General features: G+C 49.5%; 2 protein-coding genes across 3 annotated transcripts; one reads left to right on the top strand and one right to left on the bottom strand.

Moving 5' to 3' along the window:
* Positions 1-22: 22 nt before the first annotated feature.
* On the bottom strand, positions 23-10,480 carry QPCTL (glutaminyl-peptide cyclotransferase like). Of its 2 annotated transcripts, none has more exons than XM_079759476.1 (7): positions 10,220-10,480; positions 9,586-9,729; positions 8,583-8,864; positions 7,046-7,198; positions 6,846-6,945; positions 6,281-6,397; positions 23-1,086 (listed from the first exon to the last, which is right to left on the bottom strand). In XM_079759476.1, the coding sequence occupies exons 1-7, from the start codon at positions 10,427-10,429 to the stop codon at positions 839-841; spliced, it is 1,254 nt and encodes a 417-aa protein (XP_079615602.1). In that variant the 5' UTR covers positions 10,430-10,480; the 3' UTR covers positions 23-838. The 2 variants fall into 2 exon arrangements, with proteins under 2 accessions (XP_079615602.1, XP_079615603.1); XM_079759477.1 differs by having other exon boundaries at positions 948-4,134; positions 10,220-10,475.
* Positions 10,481-11,175: 695 nt separating this feature from the next.
* SNRPD2 (small nuclear ribonucleoprotein D2 polypeptide) lies at positions 11,176-17,262 on the top strand. The gene is made up of 3 exons (XM_079759560.1): positions 11,176-11,274; positions 12,539-12,718; positions 16,996-17,262. Coding segments are annotated over exons 1-3 (357 nt in total). The 5' UTR covers positions 11,176-11,272; the 3' UTR covers positions 17,171-17,262.
* Positions 17,263-17,480: the final 218 nt, after the last annotated feature.

The raw sequence follows: 17,480 nt of genomic DNA, 5'->3' as shown, positions 1-17,480 counted from the left end.
CTTAACATGGAATTATTTTTGACTCTTCATCTGTGTCAGTTTGGACTCAAATCTCAAAATAGTCGTAGCTTAAACAAGATAGTTTTTATTTCTTTAGAAATCCAGTGTTGGGCAGGTATGGTGGCCCTGAAGTCATCAGGAACCCATGGTCCAGCGTGACTGCTAGAACTCTAGCCATCACCATTTTTCAGAAGGGAAGCCCCCTTCCTCCCGGGAGCACTACACTATACAGTAGGTCCTCAAATTAACATCATTTCATTCAAGATCATTTGCTTCTCACTGGTCAGAACTTAGCCAAATGGAAGGGCTGCAAAGGAGACTGGGAAATGTAGTCTTTTAGCTGGATGCGTTATGCCCAACGAAAGAACTCTTACTAAATATCCCTATAAAGAAAGTTTTAAAATATTCACTTGATTATTTACTAAATAAAAAGGGATTAAAACATTTAAGAAATTAAAGTATAAAAGAAGAGGGGAAATGGATTTTGAGAGGCAGCTAACATTCTTTGATATTCTTATCAGGGAATCAAAATGTCCAGAGAAACTAGGATATATCCATAGTAGTTATTCAATGCTTAGATTTTAGAATAAAAGAGACCTGGGTTTGAATCTTGGCTTGGTTTTATGGGACTTCTGTCCCCTGTGGAGGGAAGACCAGACTATTGGGACTCTGCTGCTGAAAATATAAGTTAAATATATTTAAAGCATCAAATAGCCAATAAAATACAGTTAAGGATACACTAAGCCATAAATTTAAAGGAAAGGTACATGGGGCCCTGAAGCCACTTTTTGCTGAGGGCATTTGCTGATGTGGACAAACAGGTTTCCTATTTGTAGCCTTATTGGGACAGGCAGAAGTCAAGGCCAAAGCCTGCCCAAGGTGATAAATCTAATAGCTGAGATCCCACTGAACCATAGGCTGAGGTAAGGATGACCCAGAAGATTGCAGATGTTCTGAACACTGGGGAGCACCAGACCAAAGAAAGAAAAAGGTGGACCTGAAAATTGGCTGTCGTAGGCTGGCTCTGGCTTGCGTTTGCAGGTAGGTTTGCAGTGATGTTTCCCAGGGTACTTCTAGCCGAGATGTCTGGCAGAAACAAACACAAATCCTCTGGTGTAAGGAACTGTCACCTAGAGTCCCCCACACATAATTTTCAGACAATGAGTGGTAGAGTCAAATAACCAAATATGCATGGACATACACCAGCATGAGCAAGAACCAGCAGAAACAGCAAAAACAGGCTTCAGATGATGAGACTCCATCACAGATGAGAATACAAGAGCTTGCAAATATCTGCAGGGAACTCAGAATTAAACAATAGCCTAGCAGATGTGAAAGGAAAAAGCCCACAAACATATAACCAAAAGTAAAAACTCAAGTGTGGCTCAACAGCAAATTAGACACAACTGAAGATTTATTAAACCAGAGATAAGTCCACAAAGTAGCAAAGAAAAGTTTATATAGCCCGGCTGGTGTGGCTCAGTGGTTGGGCGTTAACCTATGAACCAGGAAGTTGTAGTTTGATTCCTGGTCAGGGCACATTCCCAGGTTGTAGGCTCGATCCCCAGTGTGGGGCGTGATTCTCTCTCATTGATGTTTCTATCTCCCTCCCTCTCCTTTCCTCTCTGAAATCAATATATTATTTTTTATTTTAAAGAAAAGTTACAGAGGATAGAGTGGAAAAATATTTAATTGGCATTCTAGAATCAGAAGCAGGGATAGTGCAAAGATATTTAAAGATGTTCTTTACCCCAGGCTGGTAAAAAACCAATAAGCCCAACCAGTCGAGCAGGATGAATAAAAAGAAATGTACCCCCAGACACACTGCAGTGATCTTCGGCAAAGGGTTTCTTTGAATCTCTGTATCTTAAAATGAAAAATGAGAATACTGATGGTTCCTCAAAAGATTGGCGTGATACGTCTTGTCCAGAGCACTCAACTGTGCTTACAAAATACACCTCTGGCCCCTTCAGAGCATGAGGCTGGGGATCCCGAGTTTGGGGGACAAATGGAGCTGGGGAAAGCAGCGTCTTGCCCAGCAGCAGCCTCATCTGTAAAATGGAGCTCACAATCCTTGTCCCGGATTCACGCAAAAACTGTTCATCAGGCTCCTTGCCCAGTGCCTGGCACATGGTACACTCAACCGAAGTGTCTTGTAGGGAAACAGGCTGGGGATGTAACCGAACATTGCTTCCGCTCTCTCACATGGAGATGTCTCATGTACTTCTGGATGGCTGTGAGGCTAAGGGGACATGGTGGCCCACAAGAAATGAGCAAACGGGGATCTCCATGTGGTCTGAGACCCTCTGGCTGATGTTTGTCCATTTCCCTTTCTGAACCCTGGACTTCTGCCAGCTCCACCTCTAAGAGGTTATTAGTCCGTCCGTCCACCCATCCCAACCCTACTCTTAACTTGCACCCAATTAAAAGCCTCAGGAGGAGCTACTTTTTGTTAACAATCTGTTGGTCCCAAACGGGTGACTTGGAAGGGAGGTAGGACATGGTGTTCGGAGCATGGCCCGGTGTAAGAATCTGTAAACAACTGGTTCATAAATTTCAGACTCAACCCCCTCATTTGCAAAATGAGAACCGAAATCATACCTACCTCAGGGTTTGGGGGGAAACTGAGTTGCTATATATAAAGTGCTCATGGTGCCTGGCCTGTGGTAGGTGCCCAATAAATGTCAGCGACTGTGGCAGAATGTGAATCGAGAACCTTCTCTTTATCCTCGCATTTGATATCCTGAGTTTAAGCCCATGAATTCTTGAATCTTCTCCAGCCTTACGTTGACTCAGGCCAATCAATGCTCACCTTTACTACCTAATAAACCTCCAAACTGGCCTGATGTCCCTGCTACCTACCAGGCCTCCATCAAAGCCACAAAACTAGGCCCTGGCTTGTAGCTTGGTTGGGTGGCATCCTGTGCACTGAAAGGTTTCTGGTATGTGCCCTTGACCAGGAATTGAACCCAAGACCCTTTGGTGTGCAGGCTGACGCTAACCACGTAGCAGCACCAGCCAGGGCGTAGTCTGCATTTTTAATAAGTACTCCAGTGGAGTCTGAAAACTTGGTATGGTTGGGAAATACTTCCTCAGGCCATCCCTGGAGTTGGAGTTACACCCACCATCTCGCACTCCTGTACTCATAAAAGAGACAGGATGGTTTGGTATAACTAGTTTGCAGTGACTCCTGGCCTGTCTTCTTCCTTCCATAAACATCCCAGTGTTTCCCAAAGTGTCTTCTGAGGTACCTAGTTCTGTGAGGTGCTTCCCAAAAAGGGGGTTCCATGGTGAAATACTTGGGGAAACAATGCATTGCCTTACCACTGAAAACTCACATTGTGCAATGAACTCATTTAATGTCTCGCCCTTCTTCCTTGGTCCCTTTTTTCATGCAACACCTATAGGGTTGTTCTGCAGAATGTGTTCTGCAGAAACACTAGATTATTGCCTATTGGGTCTGCAGAACCTGGAGTTCCCAAGTATTGGCTTCCACCTCCTGCTCCTGCTTGCGAGCACACCCTCTGTGGCCCCACATGGCACATCCATGTGGACGCCGGGTTTGGACCGGTGCAATAGCGAGGCTGACACTCTGGAGAATGAACTGCCACAAAAACAGCCCCAGAGAATTCACTGGGTCGGGTGATGGTGCTGGTCCAGATGCCAGTCCATGGTTTGCTGGCTAAAACCAAGAATAGCAGTTGCCCTTGCAAACTTTTTCAGCCCAATGTCTCCCTCAGAGCAGGACCCAAGCTCTTATTCCTTTGGCTCTCACCCCACAGCTGTCTCTTCCATGTCTTTGAAGAGTGGCAGCTTGAGATACTCAAAAGGAGAGAAGGGTCTTCCAGTAACAGCACAAGCAGAGCCAAAGGCATTTTTTAGGACGAGCCAGCACCCCCGAGGTGGGCCCGGCCTGAGCTCCGCCGGCTCCCGGGGCCCCTGGCACATTCCCTGCTGGGTCTTTCTCCTTCAGAGTCAACCCTGCAGGCTAGAGCCCCAAGTATTCGGCCAGGAACACGGCGAGGATGCGGCTCAGGTTGTGCACCGTAGGTGGGTGCAGATTGGCCTCAGAGTCGTCAGCGGTGTGCCAGACCGAGGGGAAGGGTGTGGAGATGAGGTGGAGCACTGGGACCCCTGTGGACAGAGAGAAGACTCAGGCCCAGGCTGACCCAGGAGCCTAGGCCCAGGACTCTCCCCCTGGAAGATAACTGTTCTGGCGCTTGAAGAACTCTGAACAGTCGCTTTAAGTGCGTGAGGGCACATGTTAGTTTAAAAATATGTATCCAGTATATTGTTTTCATTTCACAAATTAAGAGAAACTCAACATTTAATGCGTTATGGAAAGGCCAGGAGAAAGGACAGGTGTCTGACTAGCCTCACCAGGTTTACTTTACCAGGCTCTTTTTCTCTTCTTTACCAATAGTTAGCACTGACATAGTACTTGTTCCATTCCAGGCCCTAGTCTAAGGCCATACATCACAAATACACACCGTATCCTTATAACCCTTTAAGGTGGGCACCATAACTACAGCCTTTTTACAGATGTGGACACTGAGGCAGAGGTAGGCAGAGTGATTTGCCTAAGATCCCGCCTCTAGTAAACAACAGTCAGAATTTGAACCCAGGCCATGTGTCTCAGAGTCTGTGCTCTTCCTCCTCCCCCATTTTGAAAATATTTTTATTGATTTCAGAGAGGAAGAGGGAGAGACAGAAGCATCAATGATGAGAGAGTGTCGTTGATCGGCTGCCTCCTGCACACCTCCCACTGGGGATTGAGCCCACAACCCAGGCATGTGCCCTGACCGGGAATCGAACTGTGACCTCCTGGTTCATAGATCGACGCTCAACCACTGAGCCACGCTGGCTGGGCCAGAGTCTGTGCTCTTAATCACTGTTCTGCATTGGGTTCCTGTCCTCAGAGCACTTCTCTCTGCATTTTTCCAAATTTGCTAAATATCGGTCCCACCACTAGACAGGAGGCAGGTGTATTCTGGTAGTGCATCACTGTATCCCTGATACCTCGCTCAGTACCTGCCTTGGGAAGTATTCGTTGAACAAATCAATAAAAAAGACATTATAGTCCAGCTGGCATGGTTCAGTGGTTGAGCGTTGACCTATGAACCAGGAGGTCACGGTTCGATGCCCCATCAAGGCATATGCCCAGGTTGTGGGCTCGATTCCCAATGTGGGTCGGGCAGGAGGCAGCTGATCAATGATTCTCTCTCATCATAGATGTTTATATCTCTCCTTTCCTCTCTGAAATCAATAAAAATATATATTTTTTACAAAAGGTATTGTAAGGAATGCATATTTGTTGAATGAGTAAATATTTTAAAAGCAGTTTTAGCACTTACTATATGCCAAGCACCGTGGAAGCAGGCATTTCATATTCCTAATCTTATCTCATCCTCCCAACACTGATTATGAATATACACATAGATGTGCTTTTTATGTGTAAATCTCTTCATTTTCCCAGAAGAAACGGGGGCTCAGAGAGGCTACATAATTTGTCTTAGGTCAACCAGTGGTAAGTGGCAGATCCCAGCGCTCAGACCAATTCTGAAACCTACTATCTGAAACCCTCGACCAGATGTCTTCCACCCTAGCTGTGCATCCGCATCACCTGGGAGTTTTGAAAAAATAGCACAGAGGCCCGAGATGGTGGCTCGGTGGGCCCAAAATGTGATTGGGTGTTCTTCTAAGCTCCTCGGGTGATTCTGCTGGGCTGCCAGGGCATTGAAAGTCAAGAGCTATGCCCTAACCAGTTTGGCTCAGTGGATAGAGCCGACGCCTGCGGACTGAAGGGTCCCAGGTTCGATTCCGGTCAGGGGCATGTACCTCAGTTGCGGGCACATCCCCAGTAGGGGGTGTGCAGGAGGCAGCTGATCGATGTTTCTCTCTCATCGATATTTCTAGCTCTCTATCCCTCTCCCTTCCTCTCTGTAAAAAATCAATAAAATATATTTTAAAAGTCCAAGAGCTAGAAGAAACTGCAATTACTAAGGCACAAACAGTAACAGCTCACATCTCTCAAATGCTTGTTACGTGCCAGACACTTGTCCAAGAAAGGCCTTTACATTTTGTATTAGCACATTCAACCCCCTCAACAAGAGAGGAACTGAGATGGGGGCTATTATCCCCATTTTAAAGATGAGGAAATCAAGGCACAAATAGGTTAAGCAACTCGCCAGCAGTCCCCCACCCTGGGAAGGGGTCAGGGCCAGGTCCCATCGGTGGCCCCCACGGACGCCTTCCCCCCACGCCTCCCTGCAACCAGTACCTCTGCGGAGGAACGGGATGTGGTCGTCCTCGACAGAGCCAGGCGGCTCCCCGGGCTGGAAGTACATCACTTCCTGGGGATGAGACTGTAGCAGGTTCAAACGGTGCAGGCGCTTCTCTGGAGGTAGTGGGGGTTAGGGAGCAAAAGTCAGTCCCCACAGGGGTCAAAGGTTCTGCTCAGAAATCAGAGGAGGGCAGGGGGTCTGAAGGTAAAGCACTGGTCATCCCAGTGTAAGAATGAATGTCAGTTACCCCTTCCTGCAGCTGTACCATGTTCCCCTATTATCGTTAGCAGCATGCCCACTTTACAGACAGGAAATTCTCGGGGATGAAGCCACCTACCCAAGTTCACACAGCTGGTAAGGAGAGCCAAGATTCGAACCCAGAGCTACCTGACCCCATGCCCTGTTTATAATCACGACTGCTGTGGGGTCTGTTTGTGTCTTGCCCTTTGTAGTAGTGCCTTAGAGAGAAGGCCGGATGACCTCTCAGAGGACAGGTGCCTGCCCACCCCAGCCCTCCCACCTGCATCCCAGGCTGGAGCCTGCCTCCCCCGTCACCCTTACCGATGCTCCTCAGCCGATGGAACCAGCGGGCCGTGCGGGGGAAGTGACTGTAGAAGGTTGGGTGGGGGGCTCCCAGGAGATCAAGAAGCATGAAGAGCTCCTAGGGAGAGAGGCCAGGACTGGAGAGGCCAGGTGGGATGCTGCCAACCTTACCTTACCCCCTCCCGCCCTCACCGAACCCAGTGGGGCCCTGGTCTTACAATAGCCTGGATCCTGGTGGGGCCAGGACTGTGGGGTGCAGACTCCATGAGCTGGGCCAGGTGCCGGGAGCCGTAGAGGGAGTCCTTGGGTCCCCACTCCTTCAGCGCCTCTTCGCCGTCCAAGAAGAGCAGCTGCAGGGTCACTGGGGCTGCCTGTGGGAGCTGGTGCTCAGTGTCAGCCCTGGTCTTGACCCACCCCCATTTCCTGCCCCTTGCGAAGCTGAATGGGACAAACTAGGTCTCCTCACTCATAGAGCTTAGACTCTGAGCCAGACTGCCTGGGTTCAAATCCTGACTCAGCTGCTTCCTGGCAGTCATGGGTATGTTACTAACTTCTCAAAGCATCAGTATCCTCATGTAGAAATGGGGTTTAAAAGAAAGAGAGAGAGAGAAAAGAAAAAGAAAGAAAGAAATGGGGTTAATAACAGTTCTATTTATAGGGTAGGATTCGAACCAGGTCCTAGAATAGTAACTGGCACATAGTCACTAAAGGGTTAGCTCTGATTATCATTATTCCTCTAGCCCGTTTAGCAAAAGAGACACACCCAGAAATGAATAATGATACAAACAGTGAAATTCGGTGGAGACAAATGCTCCCAAAAATTATAGGGTCCTAAAAGAACACAGGGAGGGTGGGGAGGATAATTGGCCTGGGGGCATGTCAGGTCAGTTGGAAAGGGATGTTTGTACTGAGGGTAAGTGGGAGCTGGCCTGGCAAAATGGGTCAGAGGGAAGAGTGTTCCCAGGCAAGGAAGCAACATGGACCAGGGCTGGGCCAGAGAAGGGGTCAGAGAAAGTTGGAGAAGAGGCCTGAGGGGTCAGCAAGGGGCAGGGAGCTTGGGCGTTGGGGCACTGGGAAGGGGGTCTAAGCAGGGGAGGAGCATGAGGACTAGTGTTTTCATTCATTCATTCATTCATTCCACTCATCTTATTTTTCATTTTTTCCTATTTCCACTCATTTTCATTGACATCCTACTTCATTCCAGGCAAAACTTGGGGCCCAGGGAATAGAGGAGAAACAAAAGCAGCCAAATCCCTGACTAGATGGAGCTTATTCTTGTGTGAGACTAACAAATCAACATAAGCACCACATCATGGGAAGTTCCTCGTTGAGGAGGTAACATCGGAATGGACACCTGAATGAAGGAAGATAACTGAGAAAAGCACATTCTAGCCAGAGCAAGTACAAATGCTCCCCCAGGGAGTGATTCTTGCGGATTTGAGGTACACAAGGAGTAGGTAGCTAGAGTAGGATGAGCGAGGGGCGAGGGGTAGCAGATGAGACTAGATAGTGGGATGGGGCCCATCTCATGGGCCACTATAAGAACTCTCTGGCTTATGCACGGAATGAGGTAGGGGCCATGGGAGAATTTGGGGCAGAGAAGGGACAGGATGTGACATTCAGGAGTCGGAAAGATCCCAGTGGCTTTGTATGTGTAGTGGTGACAGGAAAACAAGACCAGGCAAGGGAGGGTGGTGGCTTCAACCAAGGGAGAGGTTGCCCCTACTCCCCCCCTCCCCTCCCCCCACTCCTCACCTGATCCTTGGTTCTACGCAGTTCCTGGTCCAGGGCCTGGGCCAGCTCCAGTAGCAGGGCACACGGCACAGCCGAATCCGTGGCCCCCACAAATGGGGCTGACTCGGGTGGGAAGAGCTTCGAGTCATAATGGCAGGCAAGGGTGAGGTGACGGGCAGCCCCTGGGTCCAGTGTGGCCACCACATTGGCAAAGTCCAGTGGTCCCAGGGGCGTTGAGGCTGTGAAGGGGTCCAGCTCCACATGCCAGCCTGCCGTCAGGGTCCGCAAAGTGGCCTCCAGGAACTAGTGGCAAGAGAGAGGTGGGTGGGGGTACTGGGGAGTATATAGGAAAAGGGGCCATGTGACCTGAGCCATGCAGAGCAAGTCGGGTTGACTCACAAGTCCTTTCACACTTCTGCTAAGTACCTACTAAGTGCCATGGAATGACCCCACCTCTTGATGCCAAGACTAACCACAGCTCACTCCTCAAAAGCACTCACTGTGTGCCAGGCCCTGCTCTAGGAACTCTGTGGGGTAGGGACCATCAGGGGCTCAATTCAAAGCTGAGGAAACTGAGGCTCAGAGAGCTTAGGAAACTACTCCAGAGTCACACTCCAAGGAGCTGAAGTGGGATTTGAACTCGGGTAGTATTCAAATGACTCTGGGTGCTTTCTGGGAGGCAATATAGAGATGTTACAGCACCGGCTCTGGAGCCAACCTGTTTGGATTGAAACTGTAGGTACACCATTTTACTAGCTGTGGGATTTGGGCAAAAAAATGCCCAACTGCTCTGGGCCTCAGTTTCCCCATCTGCATAATGAAGGTCACATTGGTACCCACTTCATAAGGCTGTAGTTACTTGTGCCAAGCACATAGTAGGCTTTTAGTGGGGGCAGTACAGAGGGCAGTGCAGCCTGGTAGTCACTCTAGAGTAAGATTAGCTCCACTCACTTTGGGTCTTGGGCAGAATGCCCATTTCCCATTCCCTAGCGGTCTGAGGGGTCAGGTGTGAGTGACCCTTTACCTTTCTGACTTGGAGATTGCCTGGGCTGCCCGGCGTTCGCACAACCAGCAGGGGGCGCAGATAAGTGTTCCAGAGACGCTGTGGGTCCAGTTGCCCCACCACCTTCCGCATTCGGGCTTCGGGGAGGCTCGCGATCAATGGGCCCTGGGGTAGCAGGGTGGGATGGGGAAGAGATGAGCGGAGCGTGACAAGCAACCCCCATTCTGATACTACTCGGGGCGCCGTCACCCCTAAGAAGCCCCGGTTCCTTTTCCTAATTGCAGGTTCCAGCATCAGAGGTTTCTAGGATAAATCCTAGACACAGGTAAAGTCCTTCTAAGCCCATCCCCTCCATCCTACCCAAATCCTGATAGGGAAATCGAGGCCCAGCGAGAGGAAGGGACTCTTCCAAATAGATGACTTTAGGATTAGAGCCCAGGAATCCCAGTTTCACCACTCCAGACCCTTCCTCTTAAAGGGGAGCCACTATTACAGAACAAACCTGAAGCCTTATTCCATTAACAAGGGGCATGCGTCCTAAAGACCACAACAGCAGCATCTGCAGCTAGGATGTGATAAAGCCACGTCCACCCGAAACCTTAGGTAGAGGGAGGAGAGGGAGGAGGGTCCCCGTGGTGCCCCCGCCGGGCCTCACCCGCAGCTCCCGGCCGGGCGGCAGCTCCTCAGTCCCGCGGTGCCAACCGCTCCAGATGGTGTAGAACGCCGAGGCCACGGCCAGCGCCAGCAGCAGCAGCGGTAGCTGCTGCGCCCGCGGCAGCAGGCGGCGTTTGGGCGGTGAAGGTGGCTGCAAGAGGCCGCGTTCCCCGAGCCGTAGCCGGGGCCGCCCGCGGCCCCCAGGACGCATGGTAGCTTTGCCCAGAAGCCGGTCCCGGACCGCGGATCGAATTTAGGCCCAGCCAAGTCCCACCCCATGGAATTACCGGACCAATGAACAACAAGAGCGGCTGCAACATCCCACCCTCCCGCGAGCAGTGAAGCCAATAGGGACTCTCGTTCTGAGGACACGCCCCCCCCAGCCTCCCGGCGGCTTAGGCGACGAGTCCCCTGAGAGTTACACAACCCTAAAGGGAGCGCGGAAGGGCTAGGCTCCGCCTCAGCGCGAGAGGGGAAGCCAATGAGAAGCGTTTGATCTTGGAAAACCGTGGACGTCCGGGGCTCAAGTCCTCGCCCCTCCCGGATGTAGGCAAAGCTTTGGTTTCGTGGAGTCGGAAAGATCAATAGACACGTAAACGAACCGTCTCCCAAGAGAAAGGGGCGGAGTCTATCCCTGAAAGAGAAGAGCGGATTGGCTTATCAGAGACCGCGCCTCCGAAGAGAGGGCCGGCGGGCATTTAGAATTGGCGCGTCCTTTCCCTCCTGCCACCTGAGCCGTTCTACAACAAAATGGTTTAAATCGGACCCGCTTTCTTTTTCTCTCCGTTGTCGGGAACATCTAACCCGTATGGTCCTGAATGACCCTGAACCACTAAGCAATGCTTTTACCCCAACGCCTCTACCAAGGAACTGAATAGCACCCAGGCGGGCCCGCTGGACCAACAGGCCACACCCACACCGCTGGTTGCGTTTGCGCAGGCGCCCACGGAAGTGGGCTGCAGGAAGCGGAAGTCCCGCCTTCCTCGCGCTTTCTCTTCGGAGGCCGTCGCAACGCGGAGGACAGGAGCGTTTTGAGAGCGCAACCACCGCCACCATGTGAGGCCGGCGAGGCTTAAACGGCGGGAGTGGGTGGAGGGTGTAAATTTGGCCGCTTACCGGTGGAAGGGGATGGGCAGAGCGAGGCGCGGAGACGGAGATTTTGGGGGTCCAGTGGGGGACTGTTCTGTTGAGTTTGAGAACGCGCGCGGGGCTTTTGACGGCCCCTGAGTTCCGGAGAAGGAACAGCTTTATCAGATAACGGGCTGGCGGCTTTTCCAAATAATTAAATAATTAGTCTTCCTGAAGTGAATTTTAAGCGGGAGCGATTTTACGAATACAGAACCTCGAGAGGAAAATGCGGAATTGCAGGAATAACGATTTGAGATGAGGGACTATCCGGATAATTTGAGCTGGAGACCTAATTCGTGACATTTTCTAATAATGAAACACAGAATTATTTTTAGTTGTTTATCCATTAAGCAATTACTTAAGTGCTCATATATCAAGCACTGCTTTACCTACCTGGGGTCTATCAATCAGTGAATTCCCCTCCCCAAGAAAAGTCCTCTTGCTGCAGCTTATGGGGAGGGAAGAGGCAGGTGGTAAATGTAATAATAATAAACAGGTAAAGTATATGGCGTGTTTGATGACCAGGGCTATGAATAAAGAAACAAGAGAGCAGAGTAAAACCAATGCTAATGTCCATTTTGAGAGACAGTAACTTAACTAGCACAGAAGGACACATGTAAAGAAAGTGAGAGAACGAACCACAGAGATACGTGGGGAGGCATCCAGGTGGAGGGGAAAGCAAACGCAGAGGCCCAGGATGAAAATTTGCCTAATATCTTAACCACCCAGGAGGCCACTATGGCTGAAACAGAGTGAAAGAGAGGGGTAGATGCAGGGCCTGGTAAAAACGTTGGATTTTGCTTTTCACACTGAGATAGGAGCCCTGAGAGGATTTTGAAGAGCGAGATGTTGTGACTTAGGTCTTGGGTCCATAGAGCACTGCCGGGCAGTGTAGGGAGACCAGTAAGATTCTAGGAGAGAGATGGTGGAGGTTCAGGACGTGGTAAGAGATGGTTGGATTCAGGATATATTTTAGAGGCAGATGACAGGATTTGCACAGGTTGAATGTAGGGTGTGAGAGAGACTAGAATCCAGTTGACATCAGTTTCTGCTCAAAGAGCTGGGAGGATGGTGTTACCATTGATGGGGATGAGGAAGGCTGTGGATAGAGTAAGTTGAGGTGGTTGGGCTCCCGCTCCCGTGCTCCCGCTCCGAGCTCTCTCACCTGTGGATTTCACACTTGCCCACTCAGGAGCCTTCTCAACAAGCCCAAGAGTGAGATGACCCCGGAGGAGCTGCAGAAGCGGGAGGAGGAAGAGTTTAACACGGGCCCACTCTCTGTGCTCACGCAGTCAGTCAAGAACAACACCCAGGTGCTCATCAACTGTCGCAACAACAAGAAGCTCCTGGGCCGGGTGAAGGCTTTTGACAGGTGAAGGCTTTTGGATGGGGTCTTGGGAGGGGTTCTGTCCAGCCCTGGAGAATCAGTCCCGGCTGCAGTCCGAGGAGCCTGCATTCCAGGTTCCTCAGAAGCCAGGAGAGTGAGCACCTTAAAACCCGAGGTGTGACTGTCTCTTGCTGCCCCTCCAGCCGTACAATACAGTGGTTATGGGCATCTACTTAGGAGGCAGTCCTCATAGGTTCATGTCCCAACTCTGTCTCTTAGCAGCCACGTGACCTTTGGCAAGTGACTATCTTGTCTGTACAGTGGCAGTAACCATGGTGGTTGCAAAGGTTCAGTGGCTTAATACACGTAAAGTGTGCACTGTACCAGGTACTGTTTTAAGCTCTGGAGACACAGCAATGACTAAAACAAACATGGTTCCTAAACTCAGGGAGCTTGTTGCAGGTAGGAAAGCCGACGGGAATTGGTAAGTTCTACAGAGAAAAGTAAAGCCAGGTAAGAACATGGAGCACTGGGGCAGGGGATGCTGTCTTACATGGGTCAGCAGAAAGGCCCCATCTGAAGAGACAGCAATGAACAGACCTGAGTAAGATGAACAAGCAATCTAGGGTCTGAGTGTTTCAGCCACAGGCAACATGCCCGTCACCAGAATTGAACCCAAGACCCTTCAGTCTGAGGGCTGACGTTCTAGCCACTGAGCCAAGTCGGCTAGGGCTGTAATTTGTATTTTTTAGTTAGCATTTGTAAAATACTTTACTCACAGTGGTGTGCTGAGGCTTAATTCTGGAACATTTTGGCCACTGGCTATTACGTGACCACGAACAAGTCTTTCCCTCTGAGCCTCACTTTCCTCTTGAGTAAAACGGGAATAAGAACAGGAAGTGCTGAGCACAAGGGAGCAGATAGATCTGGATTGGAACACTGGCTCTGTCACTTCCAAAATGTGTGACCTGGGGTGAGTCACATCATCCCACTGTTCAGTTTTCTGCTGTAGGAGTGGGAGGTAACACTGGTGTTTACCTCCTGGGATGAGATTTTTCTTTTCCCCTGTGTCCTCCTCTAGTCCATATAAACCTCCTACCTCTCCAGCCCTCCCAGCCTCCCACCCTAGTATGAATCCTGCCACATTTGAATCAGGGAGTCTTGTGGTGTTGGTTACAGCTTTATTGAAGTTTAATTGATCTGTCATAATATCATAAAATTGAAATCAATTGTTTTTTGTTGTTAATCCTCATCCGAGGATATTTTTCCCATTGATTTTTTTTTTTTTTTAAGAGAGTGGAAAGGATTGGGGAATCGGGGAGAAAATGAGAGAGAGAGAGAGAAGAGAGAAACATTCATGTAAGAGAAACACATCAATTGGTTGCCTCCCATATGGGCTCTAACTGGGGCCAGGGTTCGAACCTGCAACCCAGGAACATGTCCTTGACCAGAAATTGAACCCTCGACTCTTCGGTGCATGGGCCAACGCTCTAATCACTGAGCCACACCAATCAGGGCAAAATCAATTGTTTTTAAAATAGAATCTTCCCTGTGCTCTTGTGCATCTTGTTTTTCACATAAACCAGTGGTCTGAGGACATCGCTGGAAGTCAGCTAGGGTGTTTTCAAATTCCTTACTTATTTAGTTAATTGTGTTACTTTCTTGAGTGAGCAGTACTTGTGTTGAGGCAAAATTTGAAAGATGCAAAAGGCACCCAATGAATGGCAAATCTTTCCTCCCTGTCCCCCAGTTGTGATCTTCAGGGATCCCACCATGGCTAATTTCTCAGGTCTCTTCCCCAAATATTATTTGAATATAACATCAGACATAAAGATGGAGGAGGGGCCCAGCCGGCGTGGCTCAGTGGTTGAACGTCAACCTATGAACCAAGAGGTCACAGTTCAAGTCCAGGTCAGGGCACGTGCCCGGGTTACAGGCTCAATCCCCAATGTGGGGCATGCAGGAGGCAGCCGATCAATGATTCTCTCATCATTGATGTTTCTATCCATCTCTCCCTCTGTCTTCCCCTCTGAAATCAATAAAAATATATTTAAAAAAAAAAAAGATGGAGGAGAGTACTTTGTAGTTTATTTTTAAATCACTGCCAATAGCACAGCACAGTTTTGTTTTTGTTTTTTTTGTCGTTAATCCTCACCTGAGGATATTTTTGGGAATCCAGCCTGCAACTGAGGTATTTGCCCTTGACTGGAATCGAACCAGGACCCTTTTGTTCGCAGGCTGATGCTCTCTCCACTGAGCCAAACCGGCTAGGGCAGCACACAGTTCTAAGCCTTGCCTTTTTCACTAAATAACAGTCCAATGAAAAGTTTGCTTCCAGCTTGTCCCCTGAGTCACTCCACTGCCACCAATCTCTAGGAGTCTTCCTAGGATTCTGCATTGTACAAGCAAGTGGGTGGTAGGCTTCTCCTACCTCGCCCCCTCTTTTTCCTACAAAAGGTAACTTTCCATGTACACTGTTCCCCCTTTGCCTTTTTCACCCAACAGGATCTCCTGGTGGTTACTCCATAGCAGTGGTTCTCAACCTTTTTAATGCTGCGACCCTTTAATAAAGTTCCTCATGTTGTGGTGACCCCCAACCATAAAATTATTTTCGTTGCTACTTCATAACTGTAATTTTGCTACTGTTATGAATCGTAATGTAAATATCTGTGTTTTCCGATGGTCTTAGGCGACCCTGCTAACGATTCTCAACCTGTGGGTCACGGCATTAAAAAGGTTGAGAACCACTGCTCCATAGCAAGGCACAGAGCTTCCTCATCTTTTTTTCTCTACATTTTCTTTCCTTTTTTAAAAAAATTGATTTCTGAGAGAAAGGGAGAGGGAGAAAGAGATAGAAACATTAATGATGAGAGAATCATGGATTGGCTGCCTCCTGCATGCCCCACACTGGGGATCGAGTCCACAACCCGGGTGTGTGCCCTGACCAGGAATTGAACCGTGATCTCTTGGTTTATAGGTCAACTCAACCATTGAGCCACGCCAGTGGGGCTTTCCCTACATTTTTTTTATATATATATTTTTGTTGATTTCAGAGAGGAAGGGAGAGAGAGATGGAAACATCAGTGATGACAGAGAATCATTGATCAGCTGCCTTCTGTACACCCCCTACTGGGGATGAAGCCTGCAACCGGGGCATGTGCCCTTGACTGGAATCAAACCTGGGACCCTTCAGTCCACAGGCCGACGCTCTAGCCACTGAGCAAAACGGTTAGGGCTCCCTACATTTTTTTTAAAGATTATTTTTGAATGATTTTCAGAGGGAAAGAAAAACATCGATGTGATAGCGTAACATCTATCGGTTATCTCCTGCATGCATCCCCACCAGGGATCTAGTCCACAACCTGGGCATGTGCCCTGACCAGGAATTGAACTGGCAACCTTTTGGTGCGTGGGACAATGCTCAACCAACTGAGCTACCCAGCCAGGGCTCCTCATTCTTCTTAATTTTTTTTTTTCTTAGCATTTGAAGATATTTTCGTATATCCTTTTATACCTTCACCTTGCTTTAGTTTTTCTTCATAACGGTTACCACATGATAGCATATTACAGGTCCAGGCTCAGTTCACTTGCTTAGCATCCTCTCCTCACTAGAATGCACACCCCATCGGGACAGGGATAATGTCTGCTTTGTTCATTGCAAGTGTTTGTTGAGTGAAGTAATGCATACTGTCTTCACACGAGCCTATCCAGGCCCCAGGGTCCTCTGATTCTCCAAAGAGAAACAGTTCCTTTGCTGATGCCTCCAGAAGTGGTGGGAGTTAAAAAGCAGAAGCAGCCCTAGCCAGTTTTGCTCAGTGGATAGAGCATCGGCCCTTGGACTGAAGGGTCCCAGGTTTGATTCCAGTCAAGGACACGTACCTCGGTTTCAGGCTCAATCCCCGGGCTGGTTGCATGCAGGAGGCAAGGAATCAATGTGTCTCTTTCACATCGATGTTTCTCTCTCTGTCTCCCTTCCACTCGCTCTAAAAATCAGTGGGAGAATATCCTGGAGTGAGGATTAACAACAACAAAAAGCACGAGAGGGACCATTTTGTTTGCCTTCATTCTGTGCCAGGCCCTGTTCTAAGTACTTTACAGGAATGCTGTGTTGATTCATTTAATCTTTACAACAGCCCTATGAGGTGGGCACCATGAATGTCTCCGTTTAAGAGAGGAGGAAACAGCAGAGGGACGATGTCCTTTGCCTCCGCCTGCACCTGAGGACCTGCAGTGCTGCTGCAGGAGGGCGGCCGCACCTCAGAGAGGAGGGCCGGTCAGAGGCTGCCCCCTCACCGGTGCCTCCCCACTCCCTGTCCCACCAGGCACTGCAACATGGTGCTGGAGAATGTGAAGGAGATGTGGACCGAGGTCCCCAAGAGTGGCAAGGGCAAGAAGAAGTCCAAGCCAGTCAACAAGGACCGCTACATCTCCAAGATGTTCCTGCGCGGGGATTCTGTCATCGTGGTCCTGCGGAACCCCCTCATCGCTGGCAAGTAGGGGCTTGCTCCCTGCTGTCAGCTCACTCCCCTGTCCTGCAAAGACCTGCCCTTTGATGTGAGAACAATAAAATCCTGTTTTGTTTTGTTTTTTTCTAGTGGCATCTGTCTGTTCCCAGGGCCTTGTGAGTGGGACGGACTTGGGGGAGGGAGGCAGCTAAGCATGGGGCCAAGCACTGGGATCAGGACCTATCTGAGCAGATGAAGAGGCCCTCTCTCTGCTCCTTCCATGCCTCAGTTTCCCTATCTGTAAAGTGAATTGGACAGAGAAAGCTTTTGCTCTTTCCTAGCTTCTCATTACCCCATCTCTC

This window comes from Cnephaeus nilssonii (genome assembly GCF_951640355.1).
Source record: "Cnephaeus nilssonii genome assembly, chromosome: 20".
NCBI classification, from domain to species: domain Eukaryota; kingdom Metazoa; phylum Chordata; class Mammalia; order Chiroptera; family Vespertilionidae; genus Cnephaeus; species Cnephaeus nilssonii.
Note: the sequence above shows the minus strand (reverse complement) of the source record. Positions and strands in the feature narration are given on the sequence as shown.

What these genes read in the sequence shown, in the direction of transcription:
- QPCTL (XM_079759476.1), bottom strand. Translation starts at nt 10,429, where the DNA reads ATGCGTCCTGGGGGCCGCGGGCGGCCCCGGCTACGGCTCGGGGAACGC. An exon ending in CCACCAGGATCCAGGCTATT is followed by an intron (nt 6,946 to 7,045) that starts GTAAGACCAGGG and finishes CTCTCTCCCTAG; the next exon opens with GAGCTCTTCATGCTTCTTGA. An exon ending in CCATCGGCTGAGGAGCATCG is followed by an intron (nt 6,398 to 6,845) that starts GTAAGGGTGACG and finishes CACTACCTCCAG; the next exon opens with AGAAGCGCCTGCACCGTTTG.
- SNRPD2 (XM_079759560.1), top strand. An exon ending in CGGGTGAAGGCTTTTGACAG is followed by an intron (nt 12,719 to 16,995) that starts GTGAAGGCTTTT and finishes CTGTCCCACCAG; the next exon opens with GCACTGCAACATGGTGCTGG.